This window comes from Phocoena phocoena, chromosome 3 (genome assembly GCF_963924675.1).
Source record: "Phocoena phocoena chromosome 3, mPhoPho1.1, whole genome shotgun sequence".
NCBI classification, from domain to species: Eukaryota; Metazoa; Chordata; class Mammalia; order Artiodactyla; family Phocoenidae; genus Phocoena; species Phocoena phocoena.
In genome coordinates this window covers 49,428,927-49,454,642 of record NC_089221.1, presented here as the reverse complement: position 1 = coordinate 49,454,642, position 25,716 = coordinate 49,428,927, and the positions used below count along the sequence as shown (strand labels likewise).

General features: G+C 37.8%; 1 protein-coding gene across 3 annotated transcripts in view; it reads right to left on the bottom strand.

The window, feature by feature from the left end:
* KIF2A (kinesin family member 2A) overlaps nucleotides 1–25,281 on the bottom strand; it is a 67,374-nt gene extending 42,093 nt beyond the window's left edge. For 2 of the 3 annotated variants that reach the window (XM_065874715.1, XM_065874716.1), the window contains exon 1: nucleotides 25,182–25,245. In XM_065874715.1, coding sequence (XP_065730787.1) covers nucleotides 25,182–25,245 — 64 coding nt within the window. Of the gene's footprint in view, nucleotides 1–25,181 lie in introns of all 3 variants that reach the window. The other variant, XM_065874717.1, reaches the window with a different exon arrangement.
* Nucleotides 25,282–25,716: the final 435 nt, after the last annotated feature.

Sequence of the window (25,716 nt, the reverse complement as noted above, 5' to 3'; positions counted from 1 at the left end):
TGACCAGAAGTGCCAATTCATCTTTAAGTCCTATTTCATGTTCACAGAAAATGAAAGTGAGATTTGAAAACTGTTAAGTTCACACTATAATATAAAATCAACACTATTATATAAATTAATGATAACTGTTAGTTTCAAAACCCTATTTTTTAAAACTTAAATCTAGAGACAGATTTAAAAGTTTTCAGCTTTACTTCAACCTACTTGTAAAGATAAATTACAGTGTAGAAAATGTCATCTGTTGAGAGTGAAATAAAAAAACAGTTGCAAAGAGTTTTGAGAAATACAGAGAAATCCTGCAGAACATCCCCCCAATCATTTCCCCAGTAGAACACCTCTTGGTTTTTAATACACAAACTTCATAAAAATTATTTCTCAATGTAAGATATTTTGGCCAATATTTAAATAGGAAAAGATTTATATTTGTCCATGCCAAAACTCAATTCACATTTTAAACAAGAGTGTGCAAAGAAAAGTTCTGAGTTACATTCCAAATATAACTGATAGATGGTCAGAATCACAATTAAAAAAGCATGCCAAGTATCAAAGTGATACAAAACACAAGCATAATACTCAGTGTCAGCCACTTCCTGAGACCGTGTACTTGTCCTAAATGTATTTCTACAGCCTTTTATATTTATTTCATCCTGTTTTCCCCAGTGTTGAATGAGTCCCAAAATATTTAAGAAAATGTTGAAGGAAAATATTGAGGATGGGTAAAAAGCAATTATAATGGAAGAAAAGATTTTACTGTATATGAAATGGATTTGTTACCCTTATTTTTTGTTTGTTAAACATTACAATATTTTACTTATATGTAGGTGAATTTATAGTGTCTGTTACATTTTTGAAATTGGTTAGGAAGTTTGGGTTGATGACTACTGTTTCAATTTTTTCCTATTTAAAATAAAGGCAAACAGATTCCCAGGCAGCATTTTCCACATAAAACATCTGATTTTTAGGAACAGATTCCTGACCTCAGTGGGAGATGAATGTATTGTTTAAAAACAGGATCCTCTTGGTTTCTACTATTGAGAACTAACAGACTTTTACATGTAATTAAATCATATGAGAACCACCGTAACTATAAGAAGAAAAAAATCAAGAGTCTATATTTGACCATTTATAACCTAAAAAAAATGACAATTTCATATGGTTAAACCTAAGAGAAATGTAAATTTCACCCCAAATTTAGATGTCAGATAATTTATAAAAATAATATCTACTAAATCAAATAATGTAAATATATAAAATATTTTGAAATCATAATCTTTATTTCAAAGCCATTTATGTTTAGTTCACTTTAAGAAATATCTTTACATCATTTAAGCCTCAACTTTTCGTTATGGTGAAATCAAAGGGAGAAAGTTCATATCTCAAATTTTAAAAATCTGTTAGTAAATAGTAAGACAAGTGATTTTTTAAAAAGAAAAATCCCCACAAATGATTGAACAGGAGAACAAACACCTGAATTCAAGCCACCTTTGCCCCAGGGAACAAAAATAACAAATATATGCATTCTATATTTCAGGACTTTCTAATCTTTAAAATTAAGACGGCTACTTAAGATTGCTATTGGTGCTATTTAACTTGCCATAAAATCTCATCTATTTATTTAGCTGTCAAAAACACTTTTACATGTTGACAATTGCCTTTGGTCTTTGAAAACAGGATCCTATTATATGTTTCCTAGTTCACAGCTGAATTCACAGCAGCTGTGAGGATAAGAAATGCCAGCAACCAATTAGGCTGGCATAAACCTTGTCTAGCATATAAAGTATAATTTGGCTGCAAATGCAGAATGCAAGAGCTAAAATAAAGCAGTCAAGAATACTAATAAAATATCATTACAAGTATTTAAAAGTCGGAATATTTAAAATGCTAACAAATATATGTACATTATTAAAAGGATATAGTGGTAGAAGGTAAGGAAAAATATGAAAAAGTGACAATCAATTCTTTTCAGACCCACGCTGTTTTTACAGAGGTTGCAGCTGTTTGTGACATATCTAGGATTACAAACTCCATGTTTTTTTTCTATTTCTAATTACCCTAGAGTTGAGGTATACATAAGCATACGTGCAACAAGTCTTCCTAAAAAGTAAACATTATTTTTATCAGTCCCTCTTGAGCTGTTTCCATAAAATTTTCTTTTCATATTTCTAAAATAGTAAGATGCAAATAAAGTTTTCAAAACTGAAACATGAAAGAATAACACAATTAAAATGATTAGTGAAAATAAAACTTGAATTGATTGTTTATAATGGCAATTTACAAACCCTTAGAAGTTAATATCTATTTTTGTTTAAAGTTTGATAAATTTAAAGACACTGACAAAAATCAATGCTTTATAAATATCATTAGCTAAAAATATTAAAAATTTTTTACACAAACTTTGGATAAACCAGTAGTCACTGGTCATTCATGTGCATATAGCCATGCAAGGAAAACAAATCTAGATTATATGCTAATAAATTAAAATAAATAGTTCTCTAGTATATCTATTCTTTTTTTTTTTTTTTTTTTTTTTTTGCAGTACGTGGGCCTCTCATTGTTGTGGCCTCTCCCGTTGCGGAGCACAGGCTCTGGACGCGCAGGCTCAGCAGCCATGGCTCACGGGCCTAGCCGCTCCAGGCATGTGGGATCTTCCTGGACCGTGGCACGAACCCGTGTCCCCTGCATCGGCAGGCGGACTCTTAACCACTGTGCCACCAGGGAAGTCCTAGTATATCTATTCTTGATAAAACATTTAGTAACCTCAGTTTTCAATCAGAATACCACTGCATAATTTGAAAGGCTTTTTTTTTTTTTTAACTGACTTTTTAAAAAACGGTAATAAAAACTAGTTTTCTCCTCTCTGCAAACAGGGACTAAGAGGAAAAGTATAAACATCCATACTAGGAAGAACAAAAAATTAAATATTACTCTGAATTATAAAATCACACATTCAGAAGAAGTGCTTGGCATGATGTTGCTTCCAGAGGGTGAGTAAAATACATATGCTTACTCAAGTCAAAGTAGTTGGTAAATAAATATCTGAAAGAAGCACTTTCTTCCAAGTCAGTTCCTACCAGAAGAGAATCCTGATAAATTTTCTTAAAACACACTAACCTCAAAACTCTTAAAACTTCATTTCATGTGATTAAAATCCATCTTAAATAGGCTTATTATTTCTTAAATTTTGTATAAAATATTGATTCCAGTAAAATAAATCAACTGTATAGTTATAAGAACCAGTGCCACGGGCTTCCCCGGTGGCACAGTGGTTGAGAGTCCGCCTGCGATGCTAGGGGACACAGGTTCGTGCCCCGGTCCGGGAGGATCCCACATGCCGTGGAGCGGCTGGGCCTGTGAGCCATGGCCGCTGAGCCTGCGCGTCCGGAGCCTGTGCTCCGCAACGTGAGAGGCCCGCACACTGCAAAAAAAAAAAAAAAAAAAAAGAACCAGTGCCAGTGTAGAATGCAAATTTGAGTGCATCTTTCCAAGTGGAGTCATAGCAAAATGTGTTACGTTAATTAACTTTTGTTGTCTAAGGAGGTTTGTTTTAAAGCTGTCTTTTAAAACATACAATTCCTTTCTTCAACTTATTAAAAGGATGCTCATTCAAGAATATGAAGATATTCCAATGGAAAAAAACTGGGGAAAATGGAGATTTCCACAATGCTGCTTTAAAGTAGAATATGACAATCAAAGGATGTTACTACCAGCATTCTTTGGAAAATGAAAAATGTTAAATACACAGTAATATTCATACATTATTTTTTGTCTTGCCAGTTACCTCAAAGCTGTTTATAATTTATATTCTCTACAACAGTAAATGTCCATGTTCCTAGATGCCACTGACCAATAAATGAGGACAGACAATAATCTGGTGATTTTTCAGAGATCATTACAGCAGATCCAGTAGAAGTCACACTCCCGAACTCTGATATCCAGGTTTTGTTAGCTAATCTAAGCAGTGATGAAAAGAATCCTTAACGAGGACTATGTAAGCGTCACACCTTCTTCAACAGCTCTGGTGGAACAAGGAGCCATTAGAGAAGGGCACAAATAATGCCTCAGCTGACAGTGGTTAACAGTGCTGTTGCTGTTTAGTAAATCCCTGGGGAATGTGACTTTGCCAAACATAGAGACCTTTTTGTTTTGGTTTATCACATTTAAGATGTTACTGTTTATAACTAAATTTAAAAGTTTTAGCATTTCCTTTCTTACACTTTAAATACAAAGCTGGAATTCTGAAAAATGGGAATGGTACGGCTAAGAATTTTCACGAAGAAAATACAACTTAAAAATGGGACAAACGTCATTAATACTGTAAACAAACTACACATTTTCGAAGTCTTAACTCGTATGTCCATTGTTTTGAAAAAGGATGTGAAAATTCAATACTGCCCAGTTTCTCTGGGCCGACAGGGAACTTCAGATCTTGTTGGGTTTTTACAGCAATGATTGAACCACACTGCACGCTAACAATTTGGGTAAAATTATCATTTAGAAGGGCCCATCATGCAGCTTTTAAGAAAACTTCCATCCTTATTTACCTACACGGATAATAAAAAAATGTCACAAAGGGGCCATGATCCCATTAAAAAGTATTAAATCACTGTAGTTTCCTGATATTATTATGCATATTTGGGGTTGGGGGAAGAGAGGATTTAAAAAGTGTTCAAAACCACTAGTAAAGAAAACATAAAAACTGAATTTCTAAAATCATAAGTTATCTGATTAGGGTTCTAGCTGAACTAGTGAAAATGTAAACAAACCAACCAACATTAGAAAACAGCACTTAAAAAAACTTCATTATTAACTAAAGTTTAATAATTAAATAAATCTCAATACATTTTAATTAAAAGATCATTCTCCTAGGTGACAGAATATCCCAAATACACCTTTATTCATTTGTTTAACGATAAAAGATTTGCAAAGTTTTATAGTGGTGGTGTTAAAATAACATGCTGCTGACAGTCCAAAGTCTTTTAGGATACATGCTCCCGAAGCAAGCACTAATCCAATGTTTTGAAGAACTACTTTTCAGATATCTGCTGCATACATTGAGCAATGCTATCTAATTGCTCTCTGGCTTAAATTCCTATTTACTCAAAAGGGAATTCCATACCAATATAGCTGCATTTTTCTGTGAACTTTTTATATCTACATGTACATATCATCTTCTGTTATGCTTAAATACATCCTAACAAGAGCTAGGGGTATTTTGGAATGTTTTTCAACCGTTTCCAACAGCAGTAACCCAGGTAATGTAGATCTGTGCATATATTTATTAACAAAATTTAAACATAACTCAGAAAGCTGCCAAAAACATTATAACATTATTTAACATTATAACATTATAAAGCATTATAACATTATTTGTTATAGCAGCCTATGCAGACTAATATGTCCTCTTTCAAATAGTAGAGGACATAATCAGGAAGTAAGAATACAAAGATAAACAGGGCACATTCCCCGTCCTGTGCCAAAATCTCAGTCCATGATTGCAATGTCACTACTTCTCCCAGGAATCTGTCATCACAACCAATCTCCACTCTACTATGGAAACCTATGATGGTAGTGGCTCTAACCCAGAGAAATTTCTACTTTTAATGCCTGGCCAGTGTGGATTAAGAGAACAGATAATCACTCCTTTAAACCCTTTTACCACTAAGGTAAAATGTGAAATAGCAAATTCAGTGTGGCTAGAGCAAAAGGTATACAAAGAAAAGTAGAGTCATAGAAGCACATAACACATAAACAAATACAGAGTATATGTAGTATCAAAGTTTCATGGGACAGTGTGATTAGGGGAAAAAATTTAAAACAGCTCTTTGGAGAAGGGCAATAATGAAAAAAGGTTTGAAAAAACACTGATATAGACAGTACTTAAGGCAAGGAGAGTGGATGTGATCACCAAGAGAATGAGGGTAGACATCCTGGTCTTCAATGTATAGAGTCAGGGAGTTAATGAGATACCAGCAAAGAAGATCAAGAACTTGCCAGAGAAAAATAAGAAAAATCCAAAGAGTAAAGTCCTAAAAGTCAAATGAAGAAGGTATTTCAAGGAAGAGAGAATGAATCAACTGTGTCAAATGCTGTTAACAGATCAAGTATAATAAAAGCAATGTCTAAAAGTGAAAGTGCGATTAAGAGTTATCACTTTTTCAGATGAGAGAAATAACATTCCAATATGCCGATGGAAATAATTCAGTAAAAAAGAAAATATTGATACAGCACAAAGAGAGAACTGATGAAGTAGTAATTTTGGACAGGTGAAAAGGCATAGGATCTAGTGAACAAGTAAAGGAAATTGGCCTAAAATGGGAACAGAAAAAGTTTCTCCATGGCAAAGTAAGGCAGGCAGATTTACAGGTGCAGATACTGGTACTTGGTTAGATACAGAAAATTTGTAAAAGTTCTTTTCTGATTGCTTATATTTCTCAGTGGGGAAAAGGGAAGCAAGGTCATCTGCTGAGAGTGTGGGTGAGTAAATAAACACTAAGGATTTTATGACAAAAGTCAGCTAGGAAAGAATGAATGGGCTAGAGATACGATTGCTCATTCAAGGAAAGTAGCCATGAATTTAAATTGTGACCAGTAAGCATAATTATGATTTTTTCCCTCCAGTCATTTTCAGACAACCTAGAAAGGGAAATGAGTTTTAAAACATGTAGAAGGGAGTGATCTGAGGTTTTGCCGATCAAGAGAGGTGGCAAGGGAGTTCAAGTTACACATATAAAGGGAGGGTTTATTAGAAAGTGAGTTCATGAGGGAAAGACAGGAACAATAAAAAGTAGTAGGATTATAAATCCTGGTGGAGTTAAAAGATTAGTGGAGTCAGGATACTAGAGGGAATTTGCTGGAAAGACAGAATGGTGACTGAAAACTGGGATGCTTGAAACTGAGATTATGAAGATGTCAGGAATATAGTGAGCTAATTAAGGCCAAGGGTAAGATCACTGGAAGGAAGGAAGGGGGGGGAAGGGGGAGGGAGTGAAGGAGAGAGGGAGTGAAGGAGAGAGGGAGTGAAGGAGGGAGGGAGGAAAGCAGTTCAAAGAACTGAGAGGAGAGGGTACTAGAAAATCATCTATATATGAATGATGCAATTACCAAAAAATATGATAGGAATAGGGTAGGAGAGAATAACAGTGAGTCAGGAGCAAAAATCTTCAAGGAATTAGGGAAGTTGGCAATGTCTGAAGTTTCTATCTTGGGAAACCAGGTATATGGGGCTTCCATTAACCAATATAAGGAACACAGAAAATATAGAAATCTGGAGATAAAGGCAATGGATTCCATTTTGATGAGTTTAATTATAAATACCAGCAGGAAATCCATGTGGTAATATCTAGAAGGTGGATCTGAAACTAAAGAGAAAGATTAGGTTTGAGGGGGCATTTAAAAAAGTTTTTATTTAAAAATTTAAAATCTATTACGAAAATTACAAACATACTATAAATACCAAATACTCTTCATTTAGTTTCATTAATTTTAACACATGGCCAATCTTATTGCCATTCCTCCCACCACGACTGTATTACTTTGAAGCAAATCCCAGATATCATATCAATTCATCCATGTTTTTCAGTATGTATGCAGATGTAATTTTACGGGGTTTTTACATTCTCTTTTTAAGAAGAAATACCTTCTTATGAATTTATTTTCCTCTTTTCCCAGACAATTTAGTATAGCTGGAAGGGTTCTTAATAAACTGAACTACATGCCATTGATCTGTTTTAAAATAATATTGAGGATATGATCATGAAAGAAACCAAACCAAAATAAATCATCTTTACCATAATTCAAGTTAAAACTCTACTTCCCACGTAGCTCTCTATGCTTGATTTTGTGCTGTCTTACTATGGTTCCTCTAAATCCCAGACATATACTACATATGCACACCTACACATATAATAGGAATCCTTCAACTCTTGTAACAAAGACAGATGACTTCACAACTAGGATTCCAATACATCCCAAAGCCTTATTAATCCTGTTATCAAAAAACTGCAGTATACTTGCTAACAATGCTAAAATAATCTGCTCTCTATGTTCAAAGGTCAAGAATGGGTGTTAGGATCAAGGAAGAACATATGTAAATATTTTAGGTGATATAGGTCATGGAAAGGACTAAAGAAGTAAAAGGACATAAAAGTAGATCACATTTTGAATTAGGCAATGGTTTCTTAGATATAACAAAAGCAGAGCAACAAACGAAAAGAAAGATAAATTGGACTTCATCAAAATTAAAAACTGTTGTGCTTCAAAGGATACTAATCAAGAAAGAGAAAAGACAACCCATGCAATGGGTGAAAATATCTGCAATGCATATAAAACAGTTTCCAGAATATTTAAAGAATTTTTACAGCTCAACAATAAAAAGATAAATAACCTAATTTTTTAAATGGGCAAAGAATTTGAAGAGACATTTCTCTAAAGAAGATATACAAATGGCTAGTAAGCACATTCACACCCATGGGAATAGCTATAATAAAAGACAGTAACAGGTTTTGACAAGGATGTGGAGAAACTGGAACCCTCACATATTATTGGTTAGAGCGTAAAATGGTGTAGCCATGGAAAACAGTATGACAGTTCCTCAAAATGTTAAACATAGAGTTACATGACCCAGCAATTCCACTCCTAGGTATATATATATACACCCAAGGAAACTAAAAAACATATGTCCACACAAAAATTTGTAGGTGAATGCTACTCACAATAGCAAAAAAACTGTAAACGACTCAAATATCAACTGATGAATGAATAAGTAAAATGGATTGTTATTCAGGCACAGAAAAGAATAAAATACTGAAACATGCTACAACATGGATAAACTCTGAGCACAGACTATGCTAAGTGAAAGAAGTTAGACATTAAAGGTAACGTATCGTATGGTTCCACCTATATGTAATGTCCAGAACAGGCAAAGTTGATTAGTAGATGTTAGGGGCTGGAGTGAAGGAGGAATGCAGAGTGACTGCTAATGGGTATGGGTTTCTTTTTGGAGCGATGCAAGTGTTCTGAGATCAGTGATAATAGTCACACAACTTTGGGAATATACTTAAAATCACTGAATTGTACCCTTTAAAAAGGCGAATTTTTTCCCCTCATCTGGAATTTTATTTTTTTCTTTTTCTTTACAGAGATATAATTGATATATAACACTATATTAGTTTCAGGTGTACAACATAATGATCTGTACGTATTGTGATATGATCACCACAATAAGTTGACATCCACCACCACACACAGCTACAAATTTTTTTTCTTGTGATGAGAACTTTTAAATCTACAGTCTTAGCAACTTTCAAATATACAATACAGTATTATTAACTATAGTCACCATGCTGTACATTATATCCTATGACATTTATTGAATAACTGTAAGTTTGTACCTTTTGATCCCCTTCTCCCATTTCACCTACCCCCTCATACTCCACCACCTCCCACTTCTAGCAACTAACAATCTGTTTTAGGCACCCGAGTTTGGTTTTTTGCTTTGTTTTGTTTTTAGATTTCACATATAAGTGAGTCATATGGTATTTGTCTTTCACTGTCTTATTTCACTTTGCATAGCGCCCTCAAGGTCCATCCATGTTGTTGCAAAAGGCAAGACTTCATTCTTTTTTTATGGTGGAGTAATATTCCATTGTGCATTATGTATATATACACACACACACCTTGTATCTTCTTTATCCATCCAACCACTGATGGACACTTTAGTTGATTCCATGCCTTGGCTATTGTAAAATGTTGCAATGAACATAGGGATACAGATATTTTTTTCGAGATAGAATTTTGTTTCCTTCAGACAAATACACAGAAGTAGAATTGCTAGATCATATGGTAGTTTTATTTTTAATTTTTTAAGGAACCTCCATACTGTTTTCATAGTGGCCACACCAATTTACATTCCCACCAACAGTACACGAGGGTTTCCTTTTCTCTACATCCTCACCAACACTTATTTCTTGACTTTTTGATAACTGTCATGCTAACAGGTGAGGTGATATCTCACTGTAGTTTTGATTTGCATCTCCCTAATAATTAGTGATACTGAACATCTTTTCATGTACCTGTTGGCCATCTATATAGATGTCTTCTTTAGGAAAACGTCTGTTCAAATCCTTGGCTCATTTTTTAAACAGATTTCTTTTTTGCTATTAAATTCTTTAAATATTTTGGATATTAAATCCTTATCAGATATATGGTTTGTAAATATTTTCTCCCATTCCGTAGGTTGTCATTTCATTTTGTTGATGGTTTCTTTTGCTGTGCAGAAGGTTTTTAGTTTGATGTAGTCCCACTTGTTTACTTTTGTTTTGTTGCCTAAAAAGGGTGAATTTTATGATATGTGAATTACACCTCAATTTTTTGCAAAAGTAGGTAACTAACTAAAAAGAACACAGGGAAATAGGAGATGATCAATGACAGAACTCTGGGAAACATAAACATTTAAGAAGTTGATAGGAGCATGAATTTAGGAGATTGAGAAGAATAGTTCAAAAAGAAGAGAACTCATATAATCAAGCCCAAGAAAACCATTTTAGAAATAGGAGATTACAATTTGCAAAAAAAAAAAACAAACAAACAACTTCACCTTTACCAGTAATAATGCAAATTTAAGTAACAATTCATCATTTTGACCTAAGAAAAGGTTTTAAAAAAAAAACTTTATTGAGGTATAATTCACATAACATACAATTAATCACTTAAAGCATACAATTTAATGTTTTTAGCATATTCAGATATTTACAACATTACCATAGTCAATTTTATAACATTTTAATCACCTCAAAAAGACACCCTGTTATCCTTGAGCTATTACCCTCCCCTTCCTCCAATAATCACTAACAATCATAAGCAATCACTAATCTACTTTCCGTCTCTATAGAGATTAAGTTTATTGATTCTGCCCTCAATAGCGAGACAATTTACTTAAGGGAGTTAACTAAGTACAAACTGATAGAAATACAGGCAAGTACTTCATTAGCATAAACTATTTAACTGTATTCAGAGTCTCAAAGCTCCCAATCTAAACTATTATTTAGTAAGGCTGTTCAAGTTTATTAGGTTAAAAACTATAATGTCCATTTTTCAAATTTTTTAATTAAAAAAATCACTTTCTTCTCATAATCACACACTAGAACTTGAATGTTTTTCATTATATGTCCAGACCTCATAAACACTTTAAAAATTAAACCTGTTATCTTTTTTTTTTTAAATAAATTTACTTATTTATTTTTGGCTGCGTTGGGTCTTTGCTGCATGCAGGCTTTCTCTAGTAGCGGCGAGCTGGGGCTCCTCTTCGCTGCAGTGCGCGGGCTTCTCAATGTGGTGGCTTCTCTTTGTTGCAGAGCACGGGCTTTAGGCACGAGGGCTTCAGTAGTTGCAGCATGTGGGCCCTAGAGCGCAGGCTCAGTAGCTGTGGTGCAGGGGCTTAGTTGCCCCGCATCACATAGGATCTTCCCGGACCAGGGCTCGAACCCGTGTCCCCTGCATTGGCAGGCTGATTTTTTTATTTTTTTTTGCGGTACGCGGGCCTCTCACTGTTGTGGCCTCTCCCGTTGCGGAGCACAGGCTCTGGTCGCGCAGGCTCAGCGGCCATGGCTCACGGGCCTAGCTGCTCCGCAGCATGTGGGATCCTCCCAGACCGGAGCACGAACCCGTGTCCCCTACATCTGCAGGCGGACTCTCAACCACTGCACCACCAGGGAAGCCCGGCAGTCAGATTCTTAACCACTGTGCCACCAGGGAACCCCAAACCTGTTATCTTTTAAGGGCCATTTAGCTTCAGAACAAAAAAAAAAAAATTCTATAGGCACAGTATGAACTTCATAATCCAAGCTAACAAACCTCAAAAACGTATGTTTGTACACTGTATGGACAAGTGTATGAGGAAACAGGCACTTCTGCAGATAGGACGGTAAATTCACACACTCTCTATGGAAGCAAACTGGCAAGATCTATCAAAATTTAAAATGTACAATTCTCTGACCCAGCAATTCTCCTTCTAGGACTTTATCCTACAGATGTAGTCATGTATGTAAAAAATGACATAAGCTCAAGATTATTCAGTACAGTACTAGCTGTACAGTAGCTACAGAATGGACATAATCTTAATTGTGGCATATATAATCACTAATAAAATGCAGCTATGAAAAAGAATAAGTGAAGTAAGTCAGATAAAGACAAATATCATATGATATCGTTTATATGCAGAATCTAAAAAAATGATAGAAATGAACTTATTTACAAAACAGAAATAAACTCACAGACTTAGAGAGCGAATTTACGGTTACCAGGGAGGAAGGGGGGGAGGGACAGATTGGGAGTTTGGGACTGATATGTACACACTGCTATACTTAAAACAAATAACCAACAAGGACCTACTGTATAGTACAAGGAACTCTGTTTAATATTCTGTAATAACCTAAATGGGGAAAGAATTTGAAAAAGAATAATACATGTACATGTATAACTGAAACACTCTGCTGTACACCTGAAACTAACACAATATTGTTAATCAACTCTACTCCCAATATAAAATAAAAATTAAAAAAAGAAAAAGAATGAGACTGTTATTTATGTACTCAAAGGTTCTCCAAGATATTGTTGTTATTAAGTGAAAATGAAATTAAGAAGCACCAGTGTGTACAATATGCCGTCTGTAGGGAAAAGGTACACATTTACACACGTTGCTATTCAAAACAGGTAATTAAATTTTAAAAAGAAAGTATATGTTAAAAGCAATGACACATACTTTGTTATGTCATACTCTTGATGCCTGGAGGATGAACACAAATCAATTTTTATCAGAATGTCAAAATTTGAATAGACAGAGTAGTGAAAGAACAGCACAGCTAGATATTCATTTAATCACTGGTTCAGCAAACAGATAATGTATTAAGGGTGTAGAGATCCTCTGCTAGGCACTGGGGATATGATGAAACTTGAGTCTGACCAGAGACAATTAAACACATAATACTGTCCCATGAGTGTTCTGACAGAGTAAATAGAGGGGACGCAGAGAACAGAAAGCAGGGGACCCATCCTGGTCTAGGAATCAAAGAAGGATGAAGTGTTTAACAGACACAAAAAAGTGCAACAGCAGTTAGACAGGTTAGGTACAAGTTCTAAGAGCTCAGTGTCTGGAGTGCCTCAGGTAAGTGGCAAGAAATGAGACTGGAGAGGAAAGTCAGATTGTTGAGGGTCTACAGTAACCTATGTTACAGAGCTGGGTTTTTTTATCCAAAGGGTAAGAGAGGTAAAGGAAGTTATCAGAAAGTTTTAAGCAGGTGATCATGTTTGAAAGGTTATTCTGAAAGAGTAACCAACCAAAGGTAGAGAGACCTTAAGAATTTATTAGGAATTTATTGCAGCAGTACAGATGAGACATAATGCTAGCCTGACCAAAGTATAGTAGAGGGATGGAAAAATGTAAGGACTGAAGAGGTACTTGAGCAGTGAAGAGAACCTGATGATAGGAAACGAGGTCAAGACAGAACAAGGAGTCAAGGAAGACATCTAGGTTTCTAATTGGGGTAACAGGGTGAATGAAAGTAATGAGAGATACTGAAGAAATAGATTTGGGGAATGGGTAATGGGTTCAATTTTGGACATGCTGTATTTGAGGTATTTATGAGCTATCCAAGTGGAGATAATTAGTAATACATTAGACATACAAATAGTATGTGTCTTCAACTAGCCGGAAGTGAAGAGAAGCATTTAGTTCACCCAGAGAGAATACTGTGCAAGAAGTACTGCAGGGCTAGGACCAAGTCCTGAAAAACACCAACATTTAGAAAATGGAGAGATAAGGATGCAACTGCATAGATTAAGAAGGAAAGGTATGAGGGGTAGGAGGAAAAAAAGTTTTATTTAATTTTAATTTAGTTAAGAAATGGCTCTTAATTAAACCCAAAAGAGCATGTAAGGTTAAAAGAAATGTATCTTTTTTTTTTAAACCGTAGTGACATTTTAGTTTTACACCAAGAATTTTTCTTTTCTTGTTAACTGAACTATAGGTGATTTACAACATTGTGCTAGTTTCAGGTATACAGCAAAGTGATTCCGTTATACATACATATATATTCTTTTTCAGATTCTTTTCCATCATAGCTTATTACAAGACACTGAATATAGTTCGTTGTGCTATACAGTAAATCCTTGTTGTTTACCTATTTTATATATAGTGATGTGTTTCTGTTAATCCCATACACCTAATTTATCCTCCCCCTACCTTCCCCTGTGGTAACCATAAGTTTTTTCTATGTCTGTGAGTCTGTAAATAAGTTAATTTGTATTGGTTTTTAGATTCCACATATAAGTGATATCATATAATATTTGTCTTTCTCTGTCTGACTTACTTCACTTAGTATGATAATTTCTTTTTTTGGCTGTGCCACATGGCTTGTGGGATCTTAGTTCCCCAACCAGGGATTGAACCCAAGACACCACAGTGAAAGCACTGAGTCCCAACCACTGGACCACCAGGGAATTCCCCAGTATGTTAATTTCTAGGTCCATCCAAGTTGCTGCAAATGGCAATATTTCATTCTCTTTTATGGCTGATTAATATTCCATTGTGTGTATACACACACACACACACATCTTCTTTAACCATTCGTCTGTTTATGGACACTTAGATTGCTTCCATGTCTTGGCTATTGTAAATAGTGCTGCTATGAACACTGGGATGCATCAAATTAGAGTTTTTGCCTTTTCTGGATATAGGCACAGGAGTGGGGTTACTGGGTCATATGGTAACTCTACTTTCAGTTTCGTTTTGTTTTTTTTAAAATGAAGTACAGTTGATTTACAATGTTGTGTTAATTTTTAGTTTTTAAGGAACCTCCATACTGTTTTCCATAGTGGCTGCACCAATTTACATTCCCACCAATAGTGTAGGAGGGTTCCATTTTCTCCACACCCTCTCCAGCATTTATTGTTTGTAGACTTTCTGATGTGTATCACTCAATAAAACTACATCCCAACGTCTAGGGCCATGTTGTAATCAACTCTCAATATCACCTATAACTGGAAAACAATTTGTAAAAATGCAACACACATATTATTCCAAAACAATTTCAAAGAACAGTTTCATAAAAATAAAGATCACTGAACCTAGACAGGCCCCCCAATTAATCAATAATACCAGTGGACTCCTAGCAAGTAGGTCTAATATTGTATTTTCCTGACAATAAAGTTGCTCATCTAATAAGAAGCATTCTTTCACATGCTAGCGTACGTACTTGTCCAAACTCTGTAAAATCTGGGAGCGAGGGCCTAAACTTGGGCAATGCAGACAGACTCGAATAGTCTAGAACTTTTTTTTTTGGCTGCGCGGCATGTAGGATCTTAGTCCCCCGACCAGGGATCAAACCCATGCCCCTTGCACTGGAAGCGCAGCATCTTAACCACTGGACCGCCAGGAAAGTCCCTAGAACTTTTTTTTTTTTTTTTGCGGTACGCAGGCCTCTCACTGTTGTGGCCTCTCCCGTTGTGGAGCACAGGCTCCGGACGCGCAGGCTCAGTGGCCATGGCTCACGGGCCCAGCCGCTCCGCGGCATGTGGGATCTTCCCGGACCGGGGCACGAACCTGTGTCCCCTGCATCGGCAGGCAGACTCCCAACCACTGCGCCACCAGGGAAGCTCCCTAGAACTTTTTTTTTCAAAAGAAATTATATAGCCAGAGTACTTGCACTGAGTACAATAGCTATTTAATATTCTGTTGTAACTGACAAAGTAGCCTTTTCTAGGGGAAAGTCCTGTACCTATTCCCTCAAAGGCATCAGATGAAGGGACTCATAATAATGGTCATGCTGCAAATGATTAATAAAAACACCTGAGGGCAATCTATACTATAGAAAAAAAAAGAAAGTATTTAATTAATGACCTGACTTCCAATGCCTGGAACATTCGTAGTACACAAAGAACTCTAAAGGAATTAGAATGTACAGGACTTTAGAGGCAGATAATCTATGTTCTGATCTCATATTTGCTACTTTATGTATGACCTTGGACAAGTCAATTTCCTCACTGTAGAAATATAAGCAAGTTTTGACCAATAGCAGTATTTCATCAGAGACCTGTCTGTGGTTAAATTCTGTGACTTACCTCATTAATTAGGACCTCAAATTGGTTCTAATTTCCTAAAAACCATATAGATAAATCACTATATCCATTTCTCTTTAGCAGTCCATAGTAAACTACAGGCTTAAAAATACTACCTTCCCCACCCCGCAAAATTTAATGCTGTTTGCATTCCCAACTCACTTTTCATAGGATGACATAATTAGATTTCATATGCATATCTTACATCAAGAATTACTTATAGTTTAACTAGAACAGGTAAACTCTTGTTTAAATTAAACCCTGACCAATTTCAAGGATGAAGCTTCTAATACAGTGCTTGGACATTTGTCATGCTATTTGAGCTATAAACTCAAAATGTCCATGGGCCAAAGTAAAGAGATGGAGGTAAAGTTGCTAAGCTTATCTGAATCCTCTCATTGCACTACAGCTCATTTAAAAATTTTGTCAGCAAACCCTAAGTATCTCATATTGGCCAACAGACTAAGCATAACAAAAATGAAGAGCAAAAATTTACCTTAACTGCAACCCTACTGGGTTGATCCTGATTCTTAAAATATTATAAATTCTTGTCACTAGTTGGCATTATTTTGAGAGTAGCTCTGACTTTTAACGCCCGAAGTTTGCATACCTCCCTCCCTTTTAAAAGTAGATTTTTTTAAAGAGCAGTTTTAGGTTTGTGTCAAAATTAGACAGAAGGTACAGAAATTTCCCATATATCCCTTGTCCCCACATACCCACAGCCTCCCATACTATCAACATCCCACACGGGGTACACTTATTACAATCAACGAACCTATACTGACACGTCATTAATACTCAAAGTACATATTTTACATTACAGTGCATACTTGGTGGGGTATCTTCTTTGAGTTTTGACAAATTTACAACATGTATTCACCATTACAGTATCATAAAGAATAATTTCACTGCCCTAAAAATCCACTGGGCTCTGTCTACTCATCCTTTGCTTACCCATTTTTAAGCCCTAAATTGCAAATAGTACTTAAGAGATTCTAAATGCTGAAATGACATTCAGAATCTTGAGGATGAAAAGGGAAAGCAAAAGCCAGGGCAGAAAAAAATAGGCCAAAAATAAGAGCAAAGGAGAAGTAAAGGAGAGCAGCTGCATTTTAAGAATCAAAACACTCCATCCCTTAAAGACCGGAAGCCAGATCCTTTAAGTACTGTTTTTCCTTCCCATTCTCTTCTAGGAGTTCTGAGAGGGTCTTGGCTAACATACTATAACTGAGTCTTCTTAAGTAGGCAAAGTGTTACAGCTTAAGTAAATTCCTGATCTACATATAAACATTTATTGGAAATGACTCATACCTTAGACTCACTTATTTTTAAGATACTAATAGCAAAAACTATGAACAGTCTTGAGTTGGATGCTCTTTGATATTTGATAGCACATTGTACACTGGCTCTGCAGTCCTCTAGGCTGTATTCGTGAATAGGATTAGCTTGATTAAACAGATTGAAGAAATTTTATAACCGACACTCAGCCTTCCCAAATGTTAAGTCCACTCCTTTCAACACATCTGCCCTTTATTCAGCACAAGTGATATATTGACTATACCACCAATTCTTTTTACAGTGTTCTGTATTTCATCTGTTCCTTAACCACTGTTTACCCTCCTTGACTAATGCAATCTTATCCTTGCTAGCTCTCATTTTCAGTACTTCTCCCTCTAATCTATCACTAATCACTAGCTAACTCCTATTACTGCTCTTAGGAGATTAAGTCCTACAGTAGTTTCCAAGTGTCCTAGAAATTAATTCCAAGATGCCTTACCTTACCTTCGTTGCCAAGTCTTTAATAAGGTGTCCCAGATTACTCCTCCTTCCTACCTTTCCTCATCTATCACCCTCTGGTATGTCTGCTTTAAATGCCCTTTACCTGACAGCCCTCCATTTGCAGCTCACATGTTGTGCCTAGAATGCCTCCTTCCCCCCAAGGCAATCTACTGGTCATCTTCCTCCCATCATTAAAACTTCACTTGCCATGAGGTTTTGTCAGATTACTGTTAGGAGATGCTACTTTTTCTAAAATAATGGATCACAATCCTGGGTGCACACTGAAATCACCAGTGTGTGAAGTTAAGTTTCACCAGCGTATGGGATGTTTTAAAATAAAATACTGAGGCCCTGGCTCCATATCAGACCAATTAAAATAGAATCTCTAGGCAAAGGACCCAGATACCAGTAGTGATAGGTGGGGAGTTGTTTATGTTTGTTTGTTTGTTTCCAAAGCCCCACAGGTGATTCTAATAAGCAGTCAGGGCTGTGAACCACTACACTAATCCTACCCAGGCTAGAAACAGAACTCCCATAACATTTATCCAATATGTTCTCTAAATATATCCATATCCCACATCCCAAAAATACACTTACCACATAGCCTTGACCAATATATATACTGTAAATATCTAAAATTCTCCTTCATAAGGCTTAAACACTTTACAGTAGTTTATACACTTGAGCACAGGGTTTCTCTTGTAAGATGGGAAGATACTGTCTACATTATAGGGTTGTCATGAAAGTCAAACAAGATATTGGATTTAGCAAAGCAACTGACTTATAAGGACACAAATGTTAAATCCCTTCAGGTATCAAGATTAACACCTGGATTCACTTTTTAAGAAAGAAACAAAACTCAAGTGGCAGTATGGAAGATACAAGCTATCTGGATGAGGCTGAGTAGATAGCTCCTGGCCAAGAGTTCTAATCAAAGGGGTCATTCTTTGCATAATGTAGACACTCAACAAATTTCACCAGAAGTGTATCCCATCCTGATCCAACCCTTCCTTTAAAAAATTTTATATAGGTGAAATCTGGTTAAAATTAATGCCAAAACCAATAGAAACCTGGAGAAAAAGTCTTTGAAAGTAAGTAAAATATAGCCCAGGGAGGTGCCTGATTCTCATAGCCCCTTGGCCACACTGTGTGAAGAGGCTGTTCCCAAATTACACAGAAGCACCATCAGCTGGCTCTGTCTGCTTCCTTGGTCCCTGCGTTTCCAAGACCCCAACACAGGATATCTAGAGAGGAATCTGCTGCCAGGGACTGTTCTGCCAGAAATTTAAAATGGAATAAACCTTATTCCTTTAAGTATCAAAACAAAGGTTAAAAGTTATAAAGTCAAAACTCAAATGAGTATTAGAGAACAGAAAATAGGCCAGTAATGACAAATAATGCCAGTTTCAATTGACTGACAAGGGCTACCAGGACTGGTGGTGCTGTCTTTTAAGAAGAATTCTGAGACTGAATATATGGGTTTATCAGGAAAGCATGCCACGAGAGATAATGGATATTGGTCATGGGAAGAGGAGGTGAAAAGGACAGCATGTATGACATGTATTTTCCATCCAGAAGACTCATAACTTCAAGAGTCTAAAAAGTCTAAACCTAAAAAGGTAAGTGGTAATGATGTACACACAGAATGGCATAGTTCTATCAGTACTAATCACACTATGTTATCAATCATTTGTTTCTGAGGGCAGGAAGTATGTGTATCTTATTCTTTTTTTATCTCCAACATGCATCAGAATGATCTATATTTAACAGACTGTTAACAAAAGTATACTTAATTAACTCTATAATAAGAAAACAGAGAATTATGAGATCACATTATTTTGTGATATGACATAATCACTTAAGGTCTATATACCAAAATACTCTCACACCCTAATAAATGCCCATTTGAACTGCAAGCTTGATTGCAGTAGGTAGGTGGTGAGAAAAACAAGCAGTACCCAAAATGGGAAAGCCCAGGACTAGATTTAGAAGCACAACTTTTAAAAGGGACACCTCTCCCCTCATTTTACTCTTGGGAGATAGAAGCAAAAAGTTAAACCAACAATGAAATGATACTCCATTTCATTTTGCATAAGTTTTCACTAGACAAATCCCAATCACCATGAACTTGTATTTAGTTCTCATACATGGCACAATATCCACTATGTGTAATCAAGCACTTAAATATTTAATATGGTGAGGTTCTAATGTCTATTTTCACTTAGGCACTACAATACCATTAGTACTACTTTAATTAAAAGAGCTATTGTGTGATAGAAGAGCAACCTTCCCACAATTGCTCCACAATTGGACCAGAAGAGCGAAAATTGGTTTTACTCGGGGCTTAAAAATTTTATCTATTCTCAAGCTCAAAAATACAATATCAAAACAAATAAACACCTTAAAAGATTATTTTAGGTTACAGGATAGAAGTGTTAAAAGCAAAGTTGGTGGTTAATTCCAAAAATTAAGCCTCGCAAAAACTTAATGTAATATTAACAACAAGTATACTTGTGATTAGAAAGAATGGGTCTGGATGATCTCTCAAGGAATCGTTTTCTGGATTTTCCACACTTGTGCCTCCTTCCCTATTTGAAGGGACACAAGCTTAACTGGCTCTTTGCTATTTTCTCTAGATTTTTGACACACAAACAAGTTAACCTTGTTAACGTGCCTTTCCCCACAGTTCCAAAATTTCTGTCATAAGAATCAAGTGACTAGGCAATGAATATAGATTTCTTTCTGTGGTAGTTCTGGAAGCAACAAGTGATTGACTATTGGAAAGGGCTTTAAAGCCTTAGATTGCTGAATCTTAATGCTTATAGTTAATAAAATATCAGACATCAATTTGATCTCACCAATAGGGCAAATTTAAGCAACATTATTAATTGTAGGTTATCTGAGCAAAAGGGGCTTTCATATCTCAAAAAAGAAAAAAAAAAGAAAATCAAAGTACACAAAGTGATCAACTTCATACCATCATCAGCAAACATGTGCCAGCATTTGAAGAGAGCTAGGAGTAAAAGGACTTCGGTTTTGGTCCAGGCTATGCCTCTTATTAACCATGTGATCTTGCAAGTAACCCAACCTCAGATTCTTCACCTATAAAACAATGAATCTGCCACCACCTACCCTACTTACCTCACAGGGTTTCTGTGAGGATCCAATTAGATAACCTATTTGGAAAACTATGAAGACCTAAAATATATATATATATATATATTTATATATATATATATATATGGAACCACCATCATGCTAATCACCGTGTAAAAAGAAATCACTAGTCCACAATTTCCTCCATTCTACCCACTTCATAATCAAAATCACATAACTGTACCAAAAGGAACTATATTGCTATGTGGTTCATTTTTATTACCTAAATTCAGTCTGTTCTCCAAAAGCCTATATAACGACATGTAAAGATGAACTAGCAGAAGAATATATGTGGCAAAGTACGTAGAGAATTAAGTCATTGAAATCTTTTCTAAAGATTGCCTGCCCCAAACTCAAAGACTCCTGATGGGTCCTTTGAAATCTTCACTTTCCTCTGGATTTCAGATGCTCAATTAAAGCACTCTTTTCAGCATTTAATTAAGACACAGGAATATTTTTTCTCCCACAATTCTGAGTTTTGTGACCTTCTAGTAAACATACCATAACAGTTTTTACTGGATCATTACAATTGGGCTCTATAATACTGCTCTCTAGTGGCTTTCCCATGAGTGAGAAGCAATTTCCTACGTCTTTACTGGGCTGTAGAAAGCTGTATATGGTTCCCAAATAATAGAGAATTCTTCCTCTACTGTCACAGTTCTTGATAGTATGGTTTCTATGCTATGTAAGCCAGGTTCCTGGCTGCCACTGTATGAAGGTGTACGAATCTACACAGGTCACTTATAGTGACTTGGGACTCAGTTTCCATGTCTATAAGAATGAGAACTAGATCATCTCCAAGGATCTGTCTGGTTGAAATAGTGTATGATTCTCTTCAGATCACATTTATCAATCCTGCAACTAAGAGACCCCAAAGAACAATCCCATCATAGCTGCAGCTTCAAAATATGCAAAACATATCTCATCACTCCCCCAGCCCCCAAACAATAGTCACAGCTACTGTAGAACGAATAAGGAATGTTTTAACAGTGCACGGTGTTTTGTTTTTTTTTGGGGGGGGGCATCTCCCAGTGAAAACTACCTAGTTACACAACAGTTAAGACTGCAGTTTTCAGGGTCATTAGATTCCAAAAAGAAACTGAATCAGAAAGATAATAGGAAGACACATGCAAGAAAATAAACATGAGTGTTCATTTCCAGAAACCAGTCCAATTTCACACCAGGTTATCTCCTGTGGCTAGGGATAATCTGAGGAGTCCAAGCCTAATCTCTGTCACTTCTAATCTTAGAATACCAAAAAAGTCAGCAAGCCTTCACAGATCACTCAGTTTCAATCAACTCTGGGAGTCTTGAATAAGAGGCCTGTATGAGGTGTGGTGGGCATGGGGGGTAGAGAGGGAAGTGGCTCACAGGATGAGCACAGAGGCAAGGGTCTCCCTTCCAGGTAAGACTTCATCTTAATGGTTAATTAAAATAATGTTCGAAAACCAAAATCCAATAATGAATGATTTGCTCAAAAACTAAATACAAGGACCTCAGCTAGGAACATGATTGGATACGCAGATGAATTCAGGGAATTTAAAATTCCTTAATGCTCTGGCTCTGGCTGAAGTGAGCACAGGGAGGCTGCCATCCCTCAATTGCGTTCTCCATACTACCTCTTGTCTGGTCAGTTTGAAAATATAATATTAAGAAAAATGTACCCAAATATTAATGCTTAAGGAAATATGCTGTCTCACGAGTCTCCTAATGACTTAGGAATTCAGTGGCTGACTGGCCATCCAGCTTTAGTAATCAATGAAGACTTAGCAGGGATTAGTTTTGAGCAGGGTATTGAAAGAGAGTAACAAGTCTATTTTAGTTACCTGGGAATATATATTTTTTAATATAACATAACGGATGGGAGAAGCGTGCTCGGAAACAAGGACAAGGATCACCATTAGCAAGCATGCAGAAAAACATCAAGTCACCAGTTAACAGCAGTCTAGCAGCCCTTCTTCATCCTGTGGTTTCCACTGTCTCAGGCATTACATTCATGCTCAACAAACTACAAAGTTTATTTCTGTTACAATGACCACTATTGTTTTTATCTAAAACACTTACGCTATAGAAATGGGAAGAAACAAAACAGCTTCTTTAAAGTGAAAAAGGGAAAGCTTGGGGGGGCGTCTCCCAGACATCAATTTCTACTGTGAAACACCACCACCCAATGCAAATGATCATTCCCTTCTTTTCAAGCTCTCTGCTTACCTGTTACCTTCAACTCTACCATGCATCTGAGGAGCATAAATATGTACTATAAGTTGAGATGATATACACTGTAATGATTTCCATTATTTCTCAAGGACAAACTGCTTTGAAATGTGATTTTAGGTTACTTGCACTTATGTAAGAACACAAAGCTCTTAAATGTCTGGGTTTCTAGTACAGGCAGAAGGTTAAGGCAGAAAGAGTATTAAAAGCCTCTATCCTAGAACCACCCACCCAAACCAAAATTGTTTCCAGTCCGATACATTTAAATAAAAAGGTGTTACCCCAGAAAATATAAAATTATCCAAACCTTTCAAATATCATGATACTTCTGATAGATTCTACAGTAACATCTATAATCATAGTTAAAGGCTTAGAATGTAAAGAACTTACACATTTTTATGCCCCTCCCCCAAATTTAAAATAACATATAAACCCTACTTTTGCTAGTATACGGTGAACGTGCATTTACCTCAAAAAGAAACTGCAGTTAACAGCACTGCTTAAGAAAAGTTATTTGAAGAGAAAATATAAAGAAACCCCAACCCAAGTAAAAGAGACATCTCTTTCCCACTAGTGTTGCTGGTAACTTCTAAAGCTCTAAGCGGTATAATTCATCTTTTCACATACAGGATAATAGTGCTTCCAGTTGTTAACACAAATTATGTCAAATATAACGAAGGGGAAAAAATCATCAGCTATACAAGGTCTTCCAATACATCACATAGATAACATGAAAGTCAATCTCAGCTTCACATAACTTGGTCAAACCTGGTAGAAACCAAGAGGGTGTGGATGTACCAGCGACAGTTACCACCGACTAGGCTAAATGATAATAAGCCACAAATTAAAGGTATGGTATAAGGAACACCGCACACCTCTCGATATAACACACCTCTACTTTCTTCAATGCGTGGATTGAAAGAAAATAATGTATCCCCCTCCATGCGGTTTCTCCTTTACAATATAAATTATTTCCAAGCCTGGCTGGCTAGTGACATAAAACATTTTCCCCAAGAGAAACCTATAGAAAGATACAGAAGCCTAGGGCTTTCTAGGCTTTTTTAATTAAGCCCGTGCCTCGTCTTACACTTTCCTCTAGGTTACCTCTCCGGAGGGTGTGAAAATATCAACAGACGGTCCCCCAGCCCCACCCTCCCAGTAGTGCCTCGCACTGACTAGGTTCATCCCGCTCCTTCCCTTTCAGCCTCATCACCTTTGAGAAGCTTATCGAATACTTCTCCCCATTTATACCCGCACCCTTATTCATGCCTGAGCACGACAAGCTCCGCATCCTTCTTCCAAGGAAGGAACTAGCAAAAAAGAAAGAGGCATGCTCGAGAAACGACTGACGAATAAACGTGACAGCCAGACACTTTAAACCAGCGGGGTTGGCCTTTCTCCCCCACCTCAGCCTGGAACCAGCAGTCGGTTCCCTAAATACTGAAATCTCTGGTCTTCACGCTCTCCCCACCCCCGCAGAGATGAGGCCGGAAAATGAAAAGGCCGGGGTGAGACGCAAGGCTGGGTCAACCCTAACGGAGCCCGCTGCCCCCACCCCCCGGGCTGGCGTCCCCGGGGAGGATGGAGATCGCGGGAGGAGCGAGGGCTCCCGGCCCGGGACCCGCCAGCGCGCCCGCCCGACGCCCCCAGAGACGCAGCCCGCTACACCCGGGCCCTTCCCCGCCGGCCTCCCCGGGCCCAGCCCCCCGAAGGGTCCCTCCCCGCCCCGGCACTGCAGCGGCACCCGGGGCGGACCCCAAGCTGGCCTCACTCGCACACACGCCACACACAAAAGCGCCGCCGCCGCCGCCTTCCCGCCCCCACTGCGCGGCGGAGTAATCAATGAGGCAGCCGGCGCCCGCGTCTCCTCCGTGCACGCCCAAATGCGGGGCCCGGGCGGCAGGGGCGGCGGCGAGACTCACCATCGCTCCGCTTGATCTCCACGTAAATCCCGATCTGGATCTTGCCGAAGTTGGCCGTTGCCATCACCTCATCTGGAGCAGCGGCGGCTGGCCGAGGGAGGGGGACGCGAGGGCGGAAAAGGCGGGGAGGGGTCGGGGTAGGTGTGGGAGGGGGAGCGGTTGCCCGCGGCCGCGCCGGCCCGGGCGACAGCGTGAACGCGAGCCGGGGCCGCGAAGAGCAGCGGCGGGCTGGCAGGCGGAGGCCCCGGGCCTGCAGGCCGGCGGGAGGACGCACACGCCGGGGCGTCGGGGTGAAGCGAGGGCCGGGGCCGTGAGGCGGCGCGGGCAAAAGTGGGAGGGCCCGCGCCGCCCGCCCTGGAGCAGACGCTGGGGAGGCGGGGCGCCGCGCGCCTGCGCAGAGCGCTCCTCCCGCGTCTCTTCCTCGTCTGCCTGTCTTTCCCCGCTGCCTCGAGACTGCCCCGCCCGCAGTGAGGTCGGCAGAGGGAGCGGAACGCTGGCTCTACTGGTCGCAGCGAGACTGCGTCTCTGTTGATTT